This window comes from Poecile atricapillus, chromosome 8 (assembly GCF_030490865.1).
Source record: "Poecile atricapillus isolate bPoeAtr1 chromosome 8, bPoeAtr1.hap1, whole genome shotgun sequence".
NCBI classification, from domain to species: domain Eukaryota; kingdom Metazoa; phylum Chordata; class Aves; order Passeriformes; family Paridae; genus Poecile; species Poecile atricapillus.
This window is the reverse complement of record NC_081256.1, coordinates 8,214,174-8,235,331: the sequence shown is the minus strand read 5'-3', so window position 1 is coordinate 8,235,331 and position 21,158 is coordinate 8,214,174. Positions and strand designations below refer to the sequence as shown.

General features: G+C 44.1%; 1 protein-coding gene across 1 annotated transcript in view; it reads right to left on the bottom strand.

Moving 5' to 3' along the window:
• INPP5D (inositol polyphosphate-5-phosphatase D) overlaps nt 1–21,158 on the bottom strand; it is a 59,807-nt gene that overhangs the window by 31,936 nt on the left and 6,713 nt on the right. The window contains exons 2-3 of the mRNA XM_058844154.1: nt 20,592–20,823; nt 16,413–16,476 (exon numbers count right to left, since the gene is read on the bottom strand). Coding sequence (XP_058700137.1) covers nt 16,413–16,476; nt 20,592–20,725 — 198 coding nt within the window. The 5' untranslated portion in view covers nt 20,726–20,823. The remainder of the gene's footprint in view (nt 1–16,412; nt 16,477–20,591; nt 20,824–21,158) is intronic.

Below are 21,158 nucleotides of genomic sequence, written 5' to 3'. Positions count from 1 at the left end.
CCACAACATATGGAAAGGAAACACCTAGTGAACATACGCAATTTAGGGAACAGCCCACAAAACAGCAGAGCTGTACACAGGAATTTGGAGAACAATGAATCAGAGAATGAGCAGCAATTTTATAGCGGGAAGCTACATTCAAAGCAGAAGTCTCTCCAAGATCTATTAATGAGAGTGTCATACAAGATGCAAGAAGAAATTCTTCTGCTGTACTTAGTTCTATAAGGCTTTAGCTGCACTGCTGTGAACAGCTTGGGGCACCAATTCTTATGGAACATATAAAGTACCATAGAAAAAGGAAACCAATTACCCAAGGAAAATTTCCAGGGAAGACTGAAGAGTTGGAAAATGGGTTTCACACAGAAAGCTCAGAAGAAAGGAACTTGTATGGTCTGACAAAGGGACAGCCTGGAGATATCACAGCAGCAGTCTTACAAGTTTTAAATTCTCTTCTAAAGAAGATGGTAACCAGAGGTGCTGCAAGGCCCCAGGGGACAGCAGTGTCATGCACCCAGGCACTCCTCACAGCCAGCTAGCAAGTGTCTGATCCTGCCTCAGCTCAAAACCAGGGTAACGCTGGGCTCAGACACCTGCAAGGCCTCCTGCCACTCCACACTCCGTGACTATAGGAAGCCCTCTGCAAATCTCCCAGTTTCCTTCATCCAGATCCAGAACCCTTGAAGAGCATGGGTAAAGCTGAACATGATCATGCTTTTCACCACCAGCCCTACCATTTCAACTGCATCCCAAACCACAGCTTTCAGACCTTCCACATCTGACTCCAGCCCTTCCGGCTATGAACCTTCTTTCCCACGGGATATCTTCATGTCTCCTGTCCCCCAGAGCCTGTCCCCAGTTCTGCATGTCCTTCCAGTTTTCCATTTTCTCCAGTCCTCTGTATTCTCACAGTAAAATGGCTGAGCACATCTAGCTACAACTTGCTCTTGTTTTCTTGCTGAACTGGCTTCTAGGCTGTTCATTTCATCCGGACAGGTACAAATAATGCCTTTAATCACCAGACTTTGGTTAAATATTGTGACCCCCTTTCCACATTCAACCACCTGAACTTTTCAACAGGTTTTGTATGGCTGTGATAATCTGGTCTTCCTTTGTATCTGGCCAAGAGAACGCCTTGCCAAAGACACTCCAAACACAGGTTTAATGAGGAGCAGCTCTGATCATGTCTTTAAGAGAAGTTGCAAGTATAAAGACATGAAGTAAAAAGATGTAAAGCCTATGCTAAACTAGGAGAGGAACTGGTTAACTGGTTAACTTGGGGTTCATTACAACAATTGTATAAATAGATGGCACAGGAAGTCTGGGGCCCTCAGAAGGAAGAGGAAGTGTTTTCCTTTCCTGTGCCAAGGCACAGGAGGAACTAGGAAACTGATCATCTGGTTATATTGCTTGAGGCCAATCTTTTCTAAACAGAGTACCTTAAAACAGGTATTTAAATACATACATAGGCATTTCAGTAACAGGCAATAAGTTTTCAAAATTGCAAATTTCTTACAAATACCCACCAGCTTAAATGAAAACGGTTAATCAGGTCAATTCTACAATTCTACTGGCTGGCAGGAACTCTTCTTTTAGATTTGGAAACAAAAATGTTTTGAGGTTTGGAAAAAAGTTGTCTTCAAGACTATCTGTTAGCTAGGAAGTCTAGGTGGCATTTTAAAATTGATGTTTGGCTCTCATGTAGACAAGCTTTTTGTATTTCACTAGAGAAGTGAACCTAAGAGCTATGAAATTCCTGGTAAGTTATTTTTAAAGCATTTTTAGCAACCTGACTGTGTTTCAATTTCATTTTGTTAGCAAACCTGACTTATTTTTAAATCAAATCTTGTGCTACGAAGTTTCAGGAGCATATCACAAAAATGGGATTGTAGACAGGAATCACAGCTGGGAGAAACAGCTACTTTCCAAAATATAAGCCACCCAGAAATGTACTCTAATTTGAATGCAACACCTGGGGCTTGGAAGAAATGGAGCTACCTAGGAGCACAGAGGGAGAGAAGCGTGTGGCTGAGGAAAAGAGGGCTCCTGTGACCTGGAGGGTCAATAAAGAAATGAACTTTAATAAGAGGTGGGAACCTGTGGGCTGGCAAGAGAGTTCTGCTGCTGCAAAAAGCTCAGCAAGAGGGCCTCTGCCAGGGAACTAAGCATGAGAGAAGAGGTGAGGGGAGGAATCTAGGGAACATGGGAAGAGGATGCTGGTGGGTGGCCAGAGCAGTACATCCTCACTTGAAAAAAGATCCTACAAATTTTGGGGAGAATTGCACAGTGTAAGTGCAGTTATAAGTCATACACCTTGAATAATATTGGAGGGAATGGAAGGTGAACAGTCTCTGTCTCCTCCAAGGTGAGAGATGATGGAGGCTTATTGTCTCATTCCACATTTGGTTTGATCCTGATATTCAAGTCTGTTAATACATGTCACATCTGCTACAGTGACCTTTTAAGACTTTGGGTGAAAATCATGGAATTCATACAGTTCTGAAAAGAGGGATTCAGAATTTCTGAAAGAGATGATTCATGGAAGGAAACAAGGAATTACAATTTAATAACAACTAAGTACATATTACTTCCACTTGTAATCCTGGCTGAAAATCTGACATCCAAAAAAATCTGAGTTAAAAATGAAAAAGAAAGAAAATAACTGTATTGTCAATCCTATAAAATTCCCTCTGTTCCTCCAGTGCAACTGAGGGATGCCGGTACATACTATCAGAAGCTCAATTTTTTAAAGCATGATACTGACTTAAGAGACTCTGTGTATTAATTACTCACACTCCATCACAATTCCATTCTTATTAAACATTATAAAAAATAGGATTGCTGAAGGTTTCCAATTTTGGGAAAGGCCATCTCACTTTTTCCTCTGTGCGGTGTCATGGAAAGGACTTGAGAAGCACAACGCATTCTTGGTTTCAAATGCTTAACATGTTTTGTGTGTGTGGAATGTGAGCCCAGTTGCAGTTAATCCTAAAAAAGATCCTAACTCTCATATCTGCCACTTGATTTCTTCTGGCTATGCAAGAGTTTTCCTGTCTGTGACCCCATCCAGGCTTCGTTCTGGCAGCCTAAAGACTAGTCATGTTCACAGGCAAAATTGGGACATTTGTAAATTAGGAGAGTCTGATGGAGGAAAGGAATACTGAAAGGAGTTCTCAGTAGAGTATAATTGGCTGCCAGATTTTTATCTCAAGTTCCTTGCTAAAATTCTACCTCCTAAAGAAAAACACATTAGAAGCTCTGGGTGGTAAAGGACCTGTGGAAGGCTTTTGAACTGGCATTCTCCACACATGATATTGAGATAGATCATAAAAACAATGTACTCAGATCCCACTTAAAGACCCCATTACACTCTGCTCCAGCACTTCATGGTTCACATAAAAAGTATGTTAATTAACAAATATGGAACTAATATAGTTAGATAGAACACCAAACAATTCTAGAAAGAGCACGTACTTGGGATAGTTCTTTACGTTTTTCACATTAAATAAACCATTCAAACTCCAGCCTTCAATAAAGATTTTGCCAACACAACACACAATGATTCAGCTTGTAGCACCAAGAGAAACCTGCTGAGCAAACAACCCTTTTAGCATTTCTCTGTGTTATAATAAATAAGATTTACATCAACAAAAAGCAAACAACAGTACAGTTCCATGATGGAACATGAAGGACTGGTATTAAATTTAGCTACAGGGTGCAAGTCAGATGAGTTGATGATGAATGAGCAAGGACTGCAGATCCATGAGGATCTGATGCATTTTTTTTAGCACTTCTGTAGTGTGTAGGTGGAATTTAAGTAAAAGTTTTGGAGTATGCTACTTCTAAGAACTTTAGTGATTTTATCACATGCCTTGTGCTTTTTGGTTTTCCACTGAAGAGCTTCAACACTTGAAGTCAAATGAAAATTTCCATTTTAATTTCTTCATGAAGTATCTAGCTCTAGTGCTTACCAAGATAAGCTTGAAAACTTATCCCAAGAGTTATCAAGGCACCCAAGGCAGCAAATGTACCACAGTCATTTGTTTCTGAAGGCACTTAGTGGAGGTCATCGTTGTGATTTTGTCAGTGCTCTTGGCTGACAGTAGCTGGGTTGGGAGAACTATTGCAGGTTACTTGCTTCTCGTGGAAGTTCCCAAGCTCCCTTCAGCTTTTCCCTCTGTAGAAGGCAATATGTATACGTACCCAGGCACCTATGTGTGGTGTTTGAAGTCCCAGGAGAAAGAACTTTTCCCTGAAACAGGTGAAGACATGCCCACAATGGTTCTGTCTGCACAGCTGGGCAGGATCCCTCAGCCCACATCAGTCTTACACTGAATTCCTGGGGATCTTCTACAACCTGTGCAGCAGACAGTGGAGGATCCATAATCATCTCTCTGCTTTCCCTATTGTCCTCTTGGCTGAATGAATCCCAGTTTCAACAAGCACTAAATATGCATAAATTACATAAACTACCCAGTGGGAAAGGAAACATGTAAGATTAAAGAGGTAATACTTACTAAGATATGCTGCTGAAGCAAAGCAATGCAGGCAGAAGGTGCATGGGAAGCAGCTGCATGCACCACATTGAACTGCATCATTTTCTGGGATCGCATAATTCAACCCCCCAAGCAATGCACAGTAAGGGTAGGCACCTTAGTTACAATTTCCTGTCTCAGTCTGCAGAATTTCTCAGGCTTTAGCTACAGCAACTGATTACTGTTTGTGACACTAAGGATGACCACTTGTCCTTTCTTTCAAGGGGCTGTCCCTTATTTTATTCAGTTACTGGAAACCCTTACTCAATCAGTTGGAAGCCTTGAGCCATAGCTGCTGACTGAACAGATACAGAACCCAGCCTGAAGGAGCACATAATTTAGGAAAACTAACCACAAAACTAAAAGCAGAAAGAAAACACCATTCAAACCCTCTCCTTTTGTGTTCTCCCCTGAACTGCACCTCTGGAATAAAAATATGGAAGTTACACAATTTTTGCTACACTTTGGCCCCCAAAACTGGACTCATGGTTTCTGGGTTTGCATGCACAGGAATGTACAACGACAACAGGCTACCCAGTGCCTCTGTGAGCAACCAGTGCCTGTCTGTGGCTCCTGCTGTGTCTGATCACGAGGAACACTTGATATTAAGACTGTTAAACAGCACAGGTCACTACATCCCCATCAAGTTTTGGAGAATAAGGCTTAATGCAGAGTTACTTAGAAATTTTAACTCAGGCTTACCAGTCTGCTAACCAATACCAACTCCAGCCCAGAGGGAACTTCACCATCCTCTGCCTGCGGGGTTTGCTGAACTCAGCTTGTACCCGTGCAGTAGCATGTTGGCTTTTAAAATACTGCAGAGGGACAGCTTCAGAAGCCTGGGATGGAACAGATCTCAACCAATTTAGACAGGAGAACCAACACTGAAAACTCTGACAGAAGTACAAACTGAAGACATAAGAAGTCAGACAGCTGGGCAAAGGTCTGAGAACAACCAAAAAGTGCATTGTGACTTCATTCTTTCAGAGGGACTGAAACAACTGAGTCTGAGCTATGTTTGCTAAAGTCTGTTTCATTTCCCTAAACTATTTTGTCATTTGAAATCAAGCCTTGCACGCATTTATGCAGCAATCTGAAAACTCAAGGACACTAAATTTTGTTTAAAAGCTGTAATAACTTCAACCACCAAAAGGTAAATTTGAAGAGTATTGGTGAAGCAGGCCCTCTTTACCTAAAACAAGCGCAACCAGCAGCCCATGTGCGTTGTGTTGGTCCCATTCCCCCAGGGTGCAGCGCAGACTGACTGAATGAGATCTAACTGGAGCCTACATGTCACTTGTAATGTGCTGGATGAGTTCCATGTCTGCATGGGGAGGGATTCAGCCCGCAAATATCCATCTCATCAGCAAATCAAGGTAGATCTCTGAAGGAAGAAGGGCATTACCTTGTCAGTATGGAGTGTGGAAACAATTTTGTAGTGAACAGCAGTACTTGCCATAAGACTCACTGTAAACAAATCTGTGTTTTTCAAGACTCATTCCTATCTTAAATGATCAGGACAAAAAGCCTCAGACAGCACCAAAAACATAATAATTTCTCTTTTCTTGATAAAACAACTCAAGACTTGCCTGTAAATGAGCACTTTCCTCTGTGGCCCATCATCCCTCAAAGCACAGAAGCAATAAAACACAATGTTTCATTACCACAGAGCTGAGAGGGAAATAATCGATTGTCTTCCTGCATACCTGAAATTGAGTTATGAAGCTTCATCAGAAGTCTTTGGAAATAAAAAACACTGTGTTGATTTGGCACAGCCTGGGATTTGGTAGTTGGAGAGGGCCACAGAAGTGGCTTCTGTGAGAAGCTGCTAGAAGCTTCCACCATGTCTGACAGAGCCAATTTCTGATGGCTCTGAATATGGACATGCTGCTGGCCCAATTAGAGAGGTTGCTAACACTTCTGTAATGACAGATTTAAGAAGAAAATCACAGCAGAGCAAGCGCAGCTTTTTCCAGGGGTCACGAGGCGCCGCCACCGGGGCCATCCCAGCGCAGCCCACGGTAATTTGCTGCCACGGCCACCTCCATTCCAGCGCAGCCTGCAGTGAGCCTCGCCTGCCTGGCCACCCCTGGCCAGCCGTGCCCTGGGCAGAGGGACAGGGGTGGCAGTGGCTTCTCCTTCCTGGTGCCCCACATGAAGAGAGGAGTTAAACAGCGCCAGCGCTGCGGCAGCCGCCAGTGCCTGCAGAGGCGGCAGGGCCGCCTGGCCAGAGGCAAAAACATGGTGAGCAACTCCCCAAAATGGAATTTAGATAAGATCAACCTCTCGGCGCTGTGGGATCCTGCAAGGATCTTTGATTTGGTGGAACTTGTTGGCAATGGTACCAAAACAAGCAGTTTTTCTTCTAGACAGAGGAGGAAGTGAGGACATGTAAGGGAAAACAACATGGCAGCACCAAGGTCAGTGGAGAAAGGCGGGGAGAAAGTGCTGCAAGGGTTGGAGTCAAGATTCCTCTGCAGGCCATGGTGAGATCTGTGGAGAAACAAACTGCCCCCTGTAATCCATGAGGTCCATGGGGGATGCAAAAATCCACTCGCAGGTTGTGAAAAAATTGGTCATGCCGGAGTGGGTGGATGCCAGAGAGAGCTGTGATCCAGTGGGAGACTGGAATAGAGAGAGGGCCCCTGCTTCCAGAGATAGAGAAGAGAGGGCCCTTGCTTCCAAACCAGAGCATCCTTAGAGGACTGCACCCCATGGATGAGTGAACCAGGCCACAACAGTTTTGGGAAGACTTTGCCTGTGGGAGGGACCCAGGCTGGAACAATTTTGGCAGGACTGTTGCTCATGAGATAGGAGCCACAGGAGATAGTTCATGGAGAATTGTCTCCTGTGGGAGGGACCCCATGGCATAACAGAGGAAAAACTCCTCTCCCTGAGTGAACTGAAAGAGATCTCGGGTGATGAACTTACCAAAACCCCCATGCCCTGTCTCCCTGTGCTGTCAGTGGGAAAAGGGAGGGGCTGGAGGGGGGAAATGGTGTTTTAACCAAATGGATTGAATAATATGTGACTGATAACACTAAAGCTAATATCCATCAAATTACTGCAAAAATGAGAGTATTTTCTTGTTGATAATGTTGGTTGCATAAGTTTTCAGTTGTTTTTTCTCATCTACCATAGCAGTTCCAAAATTTCAGGAAAATTTTCCTTTTGCAAGTCCAGGAGACATTGAGGTGAGGATGTCCCAGGGCTCATCTCAGGGTTATACATGTTTGTAACGCAGTTGTTTGCACACCCGAGCTCTTGTAACAGAGTGGGGAGAAGATCCAGCACAGTAGGAAAGAGGTGCTGGGTATGTGATTTTGGGTGTTAGCCAAAGGATAACAGGTGAAACAAATAAAATATAATTGTTAAACTGCTTGCTGTATAACAGCCCTAATCCTTATCTTCAGAGTCTGGAGGAATTTTGCAGCTCCTGGAGGCTGCTTTGTACCTTCAGCGAGGATTGGCTATTTGCAATTTTCATTTGTTTGAGCATGATGAAGGCTTTATGACATAACACAATTATTGGAGGGCAAACAGCAAAATAAATTTGTAGGTGTAGGGATTTGTAAATTTGTAGAAGAAGGGATTACAGGTGACCTCACCCCTGATAAATCACAGTTGTAACAATTACCAAAGAAGAGGTACAGCCTTGCCTTTAATGGGTCACAGCTGTGACTAATAAAGGTACGTGTAATAAAAGGGGTGAGTTGGCTGGTCAGGAGAAAGGTAGAGGAGCTCTAAGGAAAAAGGAACAAGAGAAACACAAAGAAGAATGAAACAAGGAGGAGAGTGAAAGATCTGCTATTAGGCCGGTCTGGGTCTGATGGAGCTAGAGCCTGCTGACATAGTCCAGCAGACAGTCTGCAGTTGGGACCCTAGCTTGCTGTAGGCAGAGTCAGGATGGCTAAGCTGTAAAGAGAATAAGCCAGGACCCTTTTCACATTGTTAAATGAGAGTCTGTCTCATTTCTACCCCTAAGGAGAGTTCTGCTGCAACAGAAATTAATGATGTTCATTTGCATTTCCCTCATTAGAGGGAGATTTTGTCTGATAGCACATCCAGATAAAAGGGATTTCACTTCATGGCATGCATTAGCTTCCAAATACCTGTTCACCTTTTTTGAATGTTGAAAAACAAAATAGTATCACTTTAACTTGATTTAAACCATATTGTCTGATTTTTTTTTTTTAATATTTCAGGAAACTGGAAACATTCTGGAAGGGTTCAAACTAGACAAAAGCTGGATATGGTTTGTTTGTATGAAGAATTTTGTATACTGAGAGATTCAGTAGCAGGAATGTGCATGTTTCAGGAAATACCTAGTTCTCTTATTAAATGCTGCTTCTTTCAGCTTTTCAAAACCTGTGGAGTGCATTAAGTTCACTCCTACCTCAGATGCAAGAATGGAAAAAAAAAAACATTTTCCTTGTATAAACAGATTTGGATAGTTTACAGAAGCATGCAATATATGGATTTTGCTAAGTCCTAATTGTAAAATATTTTTAGTCCTATATGTAAAGTACTTTGCAAATGGACTTAAATCAACATAAATTAATGTTGAAAATATTCAAATTTTAATATCTAAAATTTTTGGTAATAAAATGAAGCTTAATATAATTAAATTATGGTTTGGGATATACTTGAAATGTGCTGCCCTAACCATGCTTCAATACATTGCCTATAAGTATTGTCTGGTTGTTTGCTTGTGCTTTCTTTCTATCCAAGAAAAGTGATCACTGATTATCTCTCAGCCCTGCAGTGTGAGTCCACAAGCACAGTGAGCTTTCTGCAGTAACAGATAACTTGAGTGGAATCTGTTCCATTCTTGTAATTATCTTTTCTTAAAACAGCCACTGTGCAGTCTGCAAGTGGCATTTTGGGCAGATCTGTGCCTGCCCTTTCTTCACTGGAGCCCATGAGGTTGCACCATCAGAGTTGAGCAGGTATAAACACTTCACAGAGCTGTGACAGAAGATATAAGTGGTGGATGGCTGAGCCTCACCTGAAGTGTTTTATTTTGCTTTATCACCCAATGAAACCAGCTCCAGGGTAATTTCCCAGTAGAAAAGTTTTGATCAATTACAGATAGATTAGTAAAATCCACAGCAAATCACAAAGTCCTGTTAGAGAAAACCTTTTCATGGCCACATGAGCCAGAGCAGCACAACACACTGAGATTACAGTGCAGCAATGAAGAGAACAACTAAAACTTTGCATCTCTCTGCAAAGGGCTGACAATGGACTTGGTACTGCATATGGCACAGGCAGACAGTGTCTCTGATGTTGGTGACAGCAGCAGTGACACCAGGAATGCAGGAACTGATCTAAACTCATAGCTCTTATCAGATACTGCTATCAGGACAGCAGCCTGTGCTCCAAAGCCAGTTTGAACACCGGATGGGGCCTCTGCCCCAGCTCCACCCTGCAGGACTCATAAATAGAAGGCAGAACTAATCCTTGTCAGGAGCAGATGTAGTCCTACCAACAGTGATGTGACAGGCACCCCTCTCATTGTACATCTTAGCCCATCCCAGGAGGGAGAATTTAATTGGTTCTGGCATATTTAGTCAACCCATATGCAATGTATAAATCAAGATGGTTCCCAAAAAATGTTTCTAGAAGTGCACTGGGGAGGCGGGGCTCAGCAGAAAACCCTATATAGTGTTTAGGGATTCTCCTAACTCCTGTGAGCTGCAGAGCACGCTGGTGATCTGCTCTTAGTGTCAGTTGGTACAGTGAGTCACAGCTGCTGGCCTGCTTTCTAACTGCTCACATAGCACTATTTGTTTCCTGTTGCACAAAGCCCAGTGTCAGACTAGAAGAAAAGTACCAGAAAGAGGAAAAAAAAAAATAGCTGTATGATCACTCACTGTAAAACAGTGCTGCCCGTGCATCTATAATTTTCAATGAAGTTAGAAAAATGAACAAGTAAAAAGGGTCTGGCCCTCCCTTTGCAACAGGTAATAAGTATAAATGTAAATTTTTAAAATAGTGAATTTCAGCACAAATGCAAGAACTGTTCATGTACACAGGAATGATGATCTGGCAGTATGAGTGCAAAATGAATATTTCCCGTGTTTCCCCATGGAGCAGGGAGCAGGAAGGTGCACAGACACGGCTGTCTTCTGTCAAAGAGCTGGGCAGCTAGGACAGCCCAGGGAGGGGAAGAGGAAAGTAAAAGACAGGCTGTAACTTTAAAAACACTAATGCTTTCTTTACTGTAATACATTCTCTTGTACAGCAGGAGAAGAAGGCTGCTTTTTGTGATCCCTTCTCACAACAGGGTAATCCACATTTTTTCAAATCCACAATTAATTTGAGTTGGTCAAACAGTTTTGCTCAAAGCAAAAAAAAAAAGTTCTTAAAAAAATGAAGGAGCTTGGAGCATGTGCTATGCAAGGCATAGTCTTGGTTCAACACCCTTTCCCCATATTAGTGTAAAAGGTGATAAGTCATGTTACGATTTTTCTGCTTTTATTCCTTTCTTTCAGGGAACTTTCTCGTTTGCTACCTAAGAGCAACAAACGATGTTTGTTTAAGATGATAACGACGACGTTCAAGAGAGACAAAAGATGTAGCCATGGAGCAGGGGGAAAGGTGCAGCTGGCTGCAGTCTGTTAGCTCAGGGGCTTTCTCTTTGGAAGTGCAGAAATGCTGCCAGGTTTTGGCTGGGGAGTGAGGGGCTGAGCTCAGCATTGCGCTCACTCTCGGGATTGGAGGGGAGACAATGCTGCTGTTGCTGTGGGGAGAATTGGCGGCCACCACCGAGTTGTGTCCTTTTTGCCTTTCTGGTGCCAGCCCTGTTTGTGCAGTGCTGCAGTTTGTCCATCAGAGTATCTCCCCCAGCCTCCACACACAGTGGCACGAGGCCTGTGCTTGATCCTGCAAAAGACCTATGAAGTGTTCTCTGGCAGACTACAAGCAGAACATAAGATGCAATCTAGCTGCCCCTGAGAAATGATTGATTTCACTGCTCCAGCAGATAACGCAAGCTCTGAACTTCTGTTTGAGATGCACTAGAAATTGAAGGACATCAAAACCCGTCCTACCCTGTTCCAATCCATATTACTGACCAGCCAAGACTGTTTTGTTCCTTCTCAGCACCTCTTTCAAGCATCCTCACTGGTGAGGCAGGTTATGTTCTTGGCAGTGACCCTTTGAAGGTGAAGTATATAAAGGCAATAGAGGGTAAAGCGTTAGGCAAGGGTAGTACTACAGGCTTTCAACAGCAGCTCTTGACCTCAGCGCCTTCTCACATGGAACAAGTCAGTTGTACTGGGAATATCCTCACCTGACTGCAGCCTGCCAAGGTTGGCAGTTTAAGAGGGTTATTTTTAGGCAACAGAGACAGGACCTGTCAAGGACAGCTTAACCCACCCAGATGAGAAACTGATTTATTTCCTGCTGATTACAGATACAATTCAGCTTTGACTACATGACAGCTTTGACTGCACGTCCAAAATGAGGAGGGATGAATCCTGATGTATCACACACATCCTCTGATCTGGTAAGGGCAGCCAGGGATGGATGTCTAAAATTATTTTCAGTAACCCAATCCTCAACTGGGCCAAGTTCCCCATTTGTTGAGGGGATGGTAAGGTCATATGGAATGCAGAGTGGGCACTGATGAGGGTCATTATTGACACCTCAGCCAGTTGAATAAATGAGATGCTTTCAGTGACAGCACAGGAAAGTTATATCTTCTGTGAATCTGGATGGCAAGAACTGACCATAGATACCTAGTTGAAAAAGGCAGTTTTAGTGCCCTTAGTTTGTGTCTGGTGTTTAGTTTGATAATGTGATGCCCAAGGATTCCTTTGCTGCTTCACCCCTCTTTGCACAAACATGATTACATTTTGCTAATCTCCAAACATTCAGTAAGTATACATTAATTATGTCTCCCCACTGGAGCAAGGGAAAATCATATTTATGTGTTTTCACAGAGAAGGAAGTGAAGTACCCCAGCTGTGACTTGCCCACAGGCAGGCAGCAGCCAAGCTCACTCAGGGGCAGTTATTTCCAGCCTCCTGCCCCTGCTACTGAATCTCTGTGGAACTGTGTTTTTTGCTCTCTTCCTGTTCTCTCTCATTACAGCAAGAGTTTGCAAACTAGCAGGGATATCTTGGTGACTATCTTGATGACTCAGCCTAAAGATCTCTACTTGCTGTTACAGATCTTATGTTTCAAGGGGTTTTCATTATCCCTACCCTCCTTCCTTAAATGTTTTCATCAGCAGGATGCAGGTTTGATTCATCCAAGCCACGCTTTCATATATTCTGAAGTCTCAAGTAATGAAAGGAGAAAATTCATCAGAAAAGAAAGGCAAAAATTCCATTTGTGTTTAAAGAAAACAGCCTCTGACAGTGACCTCTACAGCTCAGTATGCTTTGGGAGGACACCAGAAGAATTCCAGATATGGCAGGCAGGAGAGATTCCTGACCATGCTATCTGCTGTAGAGGTTCTGTAGATATAGAATCCCAATGGGAGATCACAAACCATGCCACAAATTGCTGGAAGGACATATGCCAATATTTTTTTTCCTACACCCTGAATGCAAAAATGCACCTTTGCATGCAAAAATGTGTATTTCCCTTTCTGCCACCTGTTCTTGAACAGTTAATTTAACCACGCAAAAAAAAATTACTATCATTCCACTAGGGTGGGACCAGGCTCGAGAAAAAATGAAATGTACTCTCCATGACTTAAAAAAAAATGATGCAACTTGCAGCTTTAAGGGTGGAAAAACTCCAGAGTGGCAGAGGGAGAGGTGTCATATCATATGTGCTGTGTATGTAGCTGTGATATGACAGACCTTCTAAACCTGCTGTCACCAAGAAAAATTCCTGACAGACGACAGCCCTTTTTAAGGAAGAAGCACTGTGCAGGTAAAAAAAAAAAAAAAAAAAAGGTCACATTGATAAACAGGTCTCATATTTGTAACTAATACAGGCTAATCTCAAGATTGAGTATTGAATCTCTCCTATATAATTTTTATAAACCCAGAAATGAGAAGCATCTACTGATTACTGTATTAATTTAACACCTGATCTAGTTCCATAGGATTAGTAGACACTTTCCTTTTTTAATGGGATTTTTAAAAATGTTCATATTCCATCCTTTTAAACAGACTTTACATCCTTGCAAAGAAGTAATAATTTCAAATATCTGATCTTTTAAGACACATGAAGTAGTTTTTGTTTTATCCAAAAATCAGTAGACAAGTGACCAAAAAAAAAGCCTGGCCCAGCTGGAACACTGTACCAAGAACTGGAATAAGGCAGCACAAAGCAGGAAGTGTCGTGTCCTCAAAACATGAGTTAACAACACGCTTTATTTAGTCTACTCCTGATATTCAACCTACAGCTCCTGGCAACCCAGCTTACAAAGGTACTCCACCACAGTCCCTCTGCATTCAGTGACATAGGAAGAAGAGAAATCCCTCGCCATCACAACATACGGCCCAAGAGAAACAAATTTCTTGTCCATAAACCTTGATCCAGCATGAGAGCTGCCCATTGTTACAACAGAAAGGAACACAGATTTCTTATTGCTGAAGTGCTCTGAGTGCTGTACATGTACAACTCTGCAAACAAGAGCTGTACATGAAAACAGGTCCTTTGTCACAGCAGAGACAAGCATGGATCCAGCACAAATTGGTGTGACTCGCATCTTCCTGGGTCGTAACACACAGAACTCTCTGCACAGACCTTCACTGGCAGGTGCTGTGAGCAGCCTGTGTCCCAGCGCTCTCCAGAGAGTAGCTGCACACAGGTACATTGCTCTCTGCTCGGGTTTCAGACTCTCCTGTTACTCATGGCATCATGGTCCTGCTAGAACAGGCTGCAGGCCAGGCTGTACGTCCAGCGTTTCACACATGATCTGCCAACAGGGCAGCTGAGGGACAAGGAGGGGACAAGGCTTGCCCAGGGCATGGAGGGACAAAATGTGGGGCTGTGGGGCTGCCTTTGCAGATACCCTCTGGCCTGCCTTTCTTCCTCTCCCACAGGGGGAAAACCCAACATAGGATAATTTCTGTGCTTGTTTTCCAAAAGACAAAGCAGCTGTCAAACTCATACCCCAAAGTTACTCAGAATTAGGGTTCCACAAATTCCCTTCATCATACTGCTGCCAGTGAAGCAGGACACCATTGCACAAAGAGCAAGGACATCATTAATAGTGCCAGGGTCCCGCACTGGCCCTGCCACAGAGCATGTGGGACATAGATAGTTGTGCCCCTTGCCTGGGCCTCAGATATCCCCAAATACTGTCTGCCTGCACGGCTCCATCTGTGAGCTCTCTGGCACAGTGAGACCCTGATCTCTGCAGCTGCTCTGGGTACTGTCAATGATAATTACCATATCACTCTCTGGGCTCTTACCACCACCACATCACACCAGCACAACGCACCAAAACACACTCTTTAGGACAGAATGCTGGGATATATCAGAAGACAGGGGGAATCAAGTATCTCTACACAGAGCCTATAGCACATTGTGTGGAGCCAGGTGGGAACGGCAAGTTATTGGTTCTACCTGGGTGCTGGTCCCAGGCTTGCACCCAGCTGAACCTGCACAAGTTTCTCTGCACAGAGTCACCCAGTGCTCCATGAAGAGGGATGAACTCTGGTGACATGCCATTCTAACACTACAGACCCAGGTCAAGTCCAGCATAGACTACTGCTGCCAGTTCCTCCTCAGAAACAGAAGTGCAAGTGAGGCAGAGGAATCTCAATGGCTCTGGGGAATTCAGCTGTCAAGGCTGACAGGCCATGGTGGCTGCCCCTGGTCACACCAAGAGCCTGGAATTAGCCTTGGAGGCAATACAGCTGTGTCTGTGCAGAGCTGCATGTGAGTGGGGCTGCTGAGAACAGCCCGAGCTACCCAAAAGTGGGTCTTGAAGGAGCCAAGCTGGATGTGTGCACCCAGGACACACAATCCACCATTCTTACCAAAAGCTCACAGCTGCTAGATGTAGCTGTTCTCACTAACTCATGACTCTAATTTCACATATGCTGCCTCTTAGTGGAGATCTCAAAGAAACACTGATAACCCCAAAGCACGTGAGGAAATACACCATTAACGTGGTGCATGAGACATACAAGCTGCTCAAGAAGTTGGTAGATTTCTAGTGTGGGAAGCTAGTTGTCATCTGAAGTGGGAAGGAATTACTGTAGAACCACTCTGACCGGCAAGGCAGACTGGGTAGCATGGGTATCTCCACTCCATTTAGCAGGGAATGCCCATGCAGCACTAACTGTGCCAAGAGCACGGATCAGCTGCAGCCCCCAGTGTTGCCCAGTAAACCCATTCCCAATTCTTGGGGCTGTAGGATACCATGCCTCTCCCCCACACCACATTTCATGATTTATATTTAAAAAAAGGGGGCTGAGAGGCGGCACCGGAAGGGGAAGTGGCTCATTTAGGCTCTTAAATCAAAATAGGAATAAACAGAACATCTGAAACTCCTGCCCTCAATCTTGGTACTTTCTGGATCCTGAGACCAGAACTCAACTTACATTCTCTGGGTGTAGGCAACTGTGCTGCAATTTTGAATTGAAAAGATCCATGATGTATTGATAAGAAGTTGGCTTCAGAGGAAAAGTTATTCCACATGCTGGGCTTCTCAGATACATAAAACATGGCTGTGCAACTGAATTGAAGGCATGTGTCATAACGAGTGTGCCAATGGCCACAGTTCTGGACCAGACCAGAGACTGAAATCTCCACAGCAGTGGACTAGAGACCAGCACTCTACTGGCCTGACATTAGTTTAATTCCTTTTATCTTTTTTTTGTGTTGGGGTTAGAATTACTTTGAAAACCAGCAGTTCTCAAGTACATTTTTGTGGGACCAAATAGTAGAAAGATGGCTTACCTGGACAATTAGCTTATTTTCTTTATCGGGCAGAATTCGATATGTATAAACACAATTTCGGTACCTGGAATAGACCACAGGTGATAAGTTTAGACTGTGTCCAGAAGGGAAGCTCACTATGTCATCCCTCCCCATAAGAAAAGACATTGTAAAATCCTGAGACACATAGACTGCTTCATGCACAAGGGTTTTAATTTCTCTTTCTTTCTTTCTTTCCCTGGAGTCTGCAGACTAACACAAACCTGAAGTGTTCCTGGTCACTGAAACAGGAACGTCTGCTTGCAGATGTCACTGCAGAAAGTGATATCAGCATTAGCTCAGAGGGAGCTATACCACTCATCTTCTGGCCGGAAAGAGAGAAAACACCAAGTGGCTCTAGCTGTCAGCAGAGCAGGCATCTCAGGAAGAAATGAAAAAGCAGACATTCAAAAGGCAAAGGGCCAAAATCAGCAATAAATGAGTAAACTGAAGAGCTAGTGCATTGACTAGTATTGGAAAAAGCAAATAATATATTTCAGCTAAATCATAGTACAACAGCCAGGCACATTTTTATCCACAAATCCTAAACAACAGCCTAAACGAAAACCCATCTCACCATCGTGGTATGGATGGACACTATACATGTGCATCATATATACACCCACAACAAATAATTTGTCCCAGCTAAATTCAATTAGATTCTTATTTAAGGGGAGATGGAGGAGTTTTGTGTTAAGTGGAGGGTCACATCAATGCATGGGAGCCCAAGGGAAGCCTGAACAGCACTGTAAGCTTGACCTTCCTCAGCAGATGCTGAGCTTTGTGCAGTTCACTCAAGAAGTATTGACTAGAAAATATATTTTTACCTTTCTCAAAACAGATTGATCAAATCTTTTAAGTCATCTGCAAAGCACTTAAAATATAACAATATCGCTTTGAGCCAGCAAAAGATGCTGGTTCAACCCCTTTCTTCTCAAAAGAAAGAACACAATCTATACTCAGATCTTCCTTGGTTGTAACAGAAACACTGCAGTACCTGTGGAATTGTCACAAAATGCGGGATGAGCTGAGGACAAGATCAGTATAGGAAGAAAGAAAGAAGGGCGGTTGGGTAAGACAGGAGAAGGGAGGAGCACTCCTAGGATTAAAAGCAGGAATCCTCATTGCCGGTCCCCTAATTTAATGTGTGTGGATGGAGAAGATCGGGCCTCTTACTCCATTTTTACCCTTAGGCGTCCTCTCCTTGGCATCCTGACTGTCCAGTTATATAGTCCAAGTTTCTGCCACGTTCTAGGTCCTCCCTAAAAGCTGGGTTGAGTTCAGAATTGCTCAGCCGTGGTTCAGGCTGCCCATGTGGAGGGTAAATAAAACATCAGACTCCGTTTAAACAAGTCTCCAAGTACTTGTTATCTCCCTGTTCTCTCAGCCAATTAGAAGAGCTAACAGTGTGGTAAGACGGGGATTTTCTCCTTCCTCTCATGCTATATGTTTTTATGCACAGGTGATGATGTGTGTATTGAGAGTGTCTGGAGCACTAAACAGAGCTGCTGTGCTAGACCTGGTGCCAAATGCACCATGAGAGCATTGGAAAGGGCATTTCACAGGCAGGGTCCTCTTAGAGGGGTCCCAAAGCTGCAGCTGGTCCTTGAATGTTACCTCTTGAAGTGTTGTCAGTCCTGCAGCCATTCATGAATGAACTGCCAACAGAAGATCTTCTGTTGGAGGAATGGTACCAGTTCAGGTGCACGGAACACTAAGCAGGTTCTTTTGGATTTAGGCATTCCCCTCCAGGTGAGTAAAAGAGCCCATTTCTTGTCAATAAGCTGGCAGATCAAATTATTTAGGCACAGAGAAAGGAGGAGGAAAAGGGGTTTGTTTCTTGCCTTTTATGGGGCAGTGTGACCAGAACAGGGGACAGCCCTGCAGGGGGAGGAGCATTCCCCAGCCTTTCACTCTCTAAATGCTGCTTCTCTAAGTTTCAGAAAAGAAGACAAGGCACCCTTAAAAGGCTCTCCAAATACACCTCCCCCACTTGTCTATATTTATACAAACCCTGTTTTTCTAAAGCAGCTCTTCAACGAAATCATTATTTAGTTCTATGATATTATAATAATAAATGCTTTTGCTGGATCTTTATTGATCTTCCCAGTAAATACTAGAGCTTTGTAGAATATTACATTTCTTTTTCAGAGCAAATTTCAGGTTTTTGTGTTTTCCATATGTATACACAGTTGACACCTGCTCCTTTTCAACATAATTCTCTTTTGTGGAAACAATTTGCAGTCAGCCTTTCAATTCTCCACTCTCCCATTCTTTGTCTCCAGCCTCTCTATTTTTTAAACAGAAGTAACTGAAGAGCTCAAACTTCAAACACCTCCCAGTCAGTAGCACAGCTGAAACTGATACATCTCTGAGCAAAGGCGCCCATTTTGTGGAGATGACATTCAGAGGGACTTAATCACCACCTGTCCACAAACTAACTGCAAACTAGCATAAACTGAAAGCTTGTCAGATAGTTTGACAGAAGTTTGTGTGAGGTTTCCCAGGCTGTAATTAATGCCAGCCCTTTGCACCTCTGATCCAGTTGCTCTTGGCTGGCAAGGCTGGGTGCTCCCCAGTTCTTTAATCAAGCCATTTATATTAGCTACCTCAGAATGGATTTAAGAATATAACCTTTGGCTCCCGGTTCAGAAAATCATGGTCATTATATTGTTTCTGTTTCCTGATCCCATGTCTCTCAAGTCACAAAAGGCTTTCAAAGCCGACTGCATAAACATTTACAATGGAAAAACTTATGCAAATGCACGTTAGTAGGCATTTTTGCAGCACCTTTCCTTTCTATAATCCCTACCACCACTCAGTGAAAATACTGTACATACTGGCTACAAGTCAAATCAGTGGGGTAATACTAAAATCACTCAATGGAAGCAACAGTCTATTCTAGTAAATTGTTCTCTGACTAACCATTCGGGCCCTCAGTCCCTGTTATAGGATTGTCTCTCCTCCCTCCTGCTAGTACTGGCTATTCATCTGCAGCTGCCCTTCTTTCTCTGCGCCCTCCAGAAAGACAAAACTCTTCCATGTGTTGTTACAAGCACCTTAACAGGCAGGCACCGAGGCTCTCTGCACCTTGTGAAGACACCCACTCCCCAGCCACCACCCCGGCAGTCCAACACCTACGCCCACGGGGCAGTTACCCAGCCCATGCCCTCGGCAGCAGGCAGTGCTGACCGGAATCTGGCCTCAGAGACAAGCAGTTAGCCCAGAGTTACAAACAGCAGCACCACCTTCCCCACGACAAGAAATACACTTTCAGACAGAAAATGAGAAGTCTGCTTGTAATGTAATGTGGGGTAAAGATGAAATTAGTTTCATTGATCTGCTGCAAAATGGCAGCAAAGAGGATCTGACAGGGTCCCACAAAAGCTCTCTTGATCTCTCCTAAGCAAGGAGCAACTGTCTGATCTCCCTGTAGGACTCAAATTACTCAGATTTTACCTATTGACTTCAGTCTCCTCTCATCCCTGCTCTCCTGCCTCCAGGAAAAAAAACCTGCCCCTCACAAACCCAGAGCAGGAGGGAGGCCTTGCTCTCTGGTCCCTGACCGAACCCCGAATGGGGGGATCAGGGCTGCTAACACTTCTCTCCCTATTTCCCACATGAAACATTTACCCCATGAGCCACATTAATGATGCAGGTGGAATCACCGCTGTGCTGGGTATACTTTGCACAGCTCCAGGAACTATCTCAAGCCTTTTGCTGAATGCAACACAGTACAAGCAGGGAGCTCAAATATACAGTGACCCAGAGCAAGAAAAGTGCCTGGGAGGTCCCAGGCTTGGGACTGGGGTCACTAAAGATAAATACTTGACCCAAGTTGTTAAGACACTCCAGAAGTTCAAGAGGTTATTTTCTCTGAGATCCCAGCAGCAGTGCCTTTGACCATTCTCTCCTTTGGAATCAGGGGCAGGAGCAGCGTGAGCAGTTCAGCAGTACATAACTATAGGTTTATTCAACTTGGCTCCTAACCCTTCCCACCCCATGGCCCAGTCGGGTGAAACCAGCCATGTTCTGATGAGGGCTGCACATTTCCAGTGAGTACAGCACCTGTTTGCCTCTGTTCTGGGGAGAAGGCAGGGGTGACCCCTGCCCAGCAGGGACAGCAGTGTGGGCTGAGGGCGCGGTGAACGCTGTACTTACAGCACGCAGAGTGCATATGCTGAAGCAATTGACTCACTGGCCCGCACAAGGAAGCTGCCGTCCTTGCCTACTTTGGAGAGCAGGTCTTCAGCTCTGGAGCGAGTGATGTTGCCGTGGTACCAGCACTGATCCATCGCTGGAGCTGGAGGAAACCTGAATGCTAATACAGGACCTGCCAGAGCCGCCTGTGTGTCTGTGTGTAACGATCAGCCAGCTTCAGCTCACCAGCTTCCTGTTTCAATAGCACAGAGAGGGAAAGGAAACTCAGCCACGGACAACTTCCTCAACTTGAACAGCTCAGAGAGGGAGTGTGACATATCCCTGCAGCCCCCATTTTGCCTCTTCATGCTGCCGCTGAAGTGACGAGCAAGCCCATGTTCCCTGCCTTTCCCTCCCGCTTTGTGTCCAAAAGTCCCAGCTGGTAATCTCTTCTGCTCCCTCACAGATTCAGTCCCCCAGGCTTTGGTGGCCTGACATCCAATTTATGATCTCCTGCCAGATCCTCTTTTTCCTGTCTGTCTGTCCTACCCACTGCAGGTCTCTATAAGGAATAAATAAACCTCTGAT